The sequence below is a fragment of the Octodon degus genome, unplaced genomic scaffold, assembly GCF_000260255.1.
Source record: "Octodon degus isolate 3935 unplaced genomic scaffold, OctDeg1.0 scaffold00037, whole genome shotgun sequence".
Lineage (NCBI taxonomy): Eukaryota > Metazoa > Chordata > Mammalia > Rodentia > Octodontidae > Octodon > Octodon degus.
In genome coordinates, this window is record NW_004524613.1 from 13,266,024 (window position 1) to 13,267,733 (window position 1,710).

At 44.2% G+C, this 1,710-nt stretch overlaps 1 protein-coding gene across 1 annotated transcript in view; it reads right to left on the minus strand.

The window, feature by feature from the left end:
* Window positions 1-1,710, minus strand: part of Ptprt (protein tyrosine phosphatase, receptor type T) — an 868,923-nt gene that overhangs the window by 37,726 nt on the left and 829,487 nt on the right. The window contains exon 21 of the mRNA XM_023714963.1: window positions 537-634. Within this exon, the coding sequence (XP_023570731.1) occupies window positions 537-634 (98 nt within the window). The remainder of the gene's footprint in view (window positions 1-536; window positions 635-1,710) is intronic.

Sequence of the window (1,710 nt, forward strand, 5' to 3'; positions counted from 1 at the left end):
GGGGGAAAATCTAGCAATGAAAAAGAGACTTAGTTTTCAAGTGAGATGGAGGAGATGAGAAAATTATTGATCAGAATTAGGCTTAAGGCACTAGGCTGGTCTCTGAAAGGGCAGAGTCTTGGCTTCTGTGGTACTGAGCAAAGCCATAGGAAACAGCTGCTATTCAACCATTTGGGGTCAACAAAAACAGCCAGTTCTTATGGTTGAGCCCAACAAAAGAGGGAAAGAACAAGAAGATGATTGTGGGTACAAGAAGGATTGGAGCTTTTGGATGTAAGAATGAGAGCATTCACATCTGATGGCTTTAATTTCCTCAAAATATATGAAATGACGTTATCGACAGAGAGTGAAGGAAGAAAGGATGTAGGACTTGAAGGAAAGGAAATTGCTCGAATGTGAAACAGGAGGGATGCTATCTTCCCCGAGGCTTCTGGAGGTCCCCGTGTGGAACAGGAGCACTGAGCACAGTGCAGGGTACAGAGTAGCTGTAGCATACCTCTGGCACTGTCTACCAAGGGACAACAGGAGAGGCTTACCCTGCCTACTTCCACGAGGTTTGTGACCATGACGATGCTGGCTGAGTTCTCCTGCCAGATCATTCTCCAAAAGTCCTTTACTGTCTCTTGCATTGGACCTGCCAACAGAGAAGGTGTTAGAGAGTGTGAGGGTAGGGTAGCAGCCAAGAGGCCCGCATCTCTCTGCTGTTCAGTGAAGACTCCCCACAGGTGAGCAAGAGTGAGGCCACAGAGTCCTCACCAGAACACCCAGCAGCAGAGGTGAGGGCCGGAAGTGTGTGAACCTGATGGGGCCAGGCCGGGCAATATAGAAGGAAACATGGTCTGCAGCGCCTTTTGCTCCTGCTGTTCTCACCCTGCTCAGTGCCCCATCCTCACTTTTTCCTCACCCGTTACCCTGTCTGGACTATATGTGGGGCTGCACCAAAGGCAGTTTTCAAAGACTGAGGATCTCAACGAAAGGCAGCAAGGAAACTGGTGCGGCAAAGGGTAGAGCTGTTGGTAGCAAAAATGGGAGGCCCTGATTTTGAGCTTAACTGGGGCCTGAACAAGAAAGAAGGGGTGGAAAACAAAAGCAAAGTAAAAGCAAGCAACAAAAGGAGTAGGAATAGAATCTGATTTTTTTTTTTTTCTTCTTATTTTAGTACAGGGACTACAGGGTCTCACTAAGTAGATTACACTTGTAGTGATTCTCCTGTGTTTAGCCTCCCAAGCGCTGGGATTATAGGTGCGCACCACCACACCCAGCCTCAATCTATGTCTCAGCACACTCCATGGGCAGGGCTGGCATGGCAGGCTGGGACTCAAACCCTCACCACTGCGTCTGCCTAGGCAGGTGCTTTAATCTGCTGAGTTTTTGGCCTGCTCTGCACCTGACAGTTCAAAAAAATGTTTAGAATGTAATTTTTCAATGTCCTGGGTCTTCATCATTTTTCAAAGTACAAAAGGAATACATGTATTTAATATAAAAGTTTGGATATTATTTTCTGTGTTTATGTATATATATATTTACTGTAATAAGCATCATATTTATTATAAACATTTTTGATGTTAAAATTCTTAATAAGCATAACATTTTTTCATAGCTGCAGTTTTCTACAACATGTACAATTATTTAACTAATCTGCATTTAAGATATCTCACCTATTTCCTACTATAGACAACACTGATGAATGTTTTTATATCTGTCTCTCTC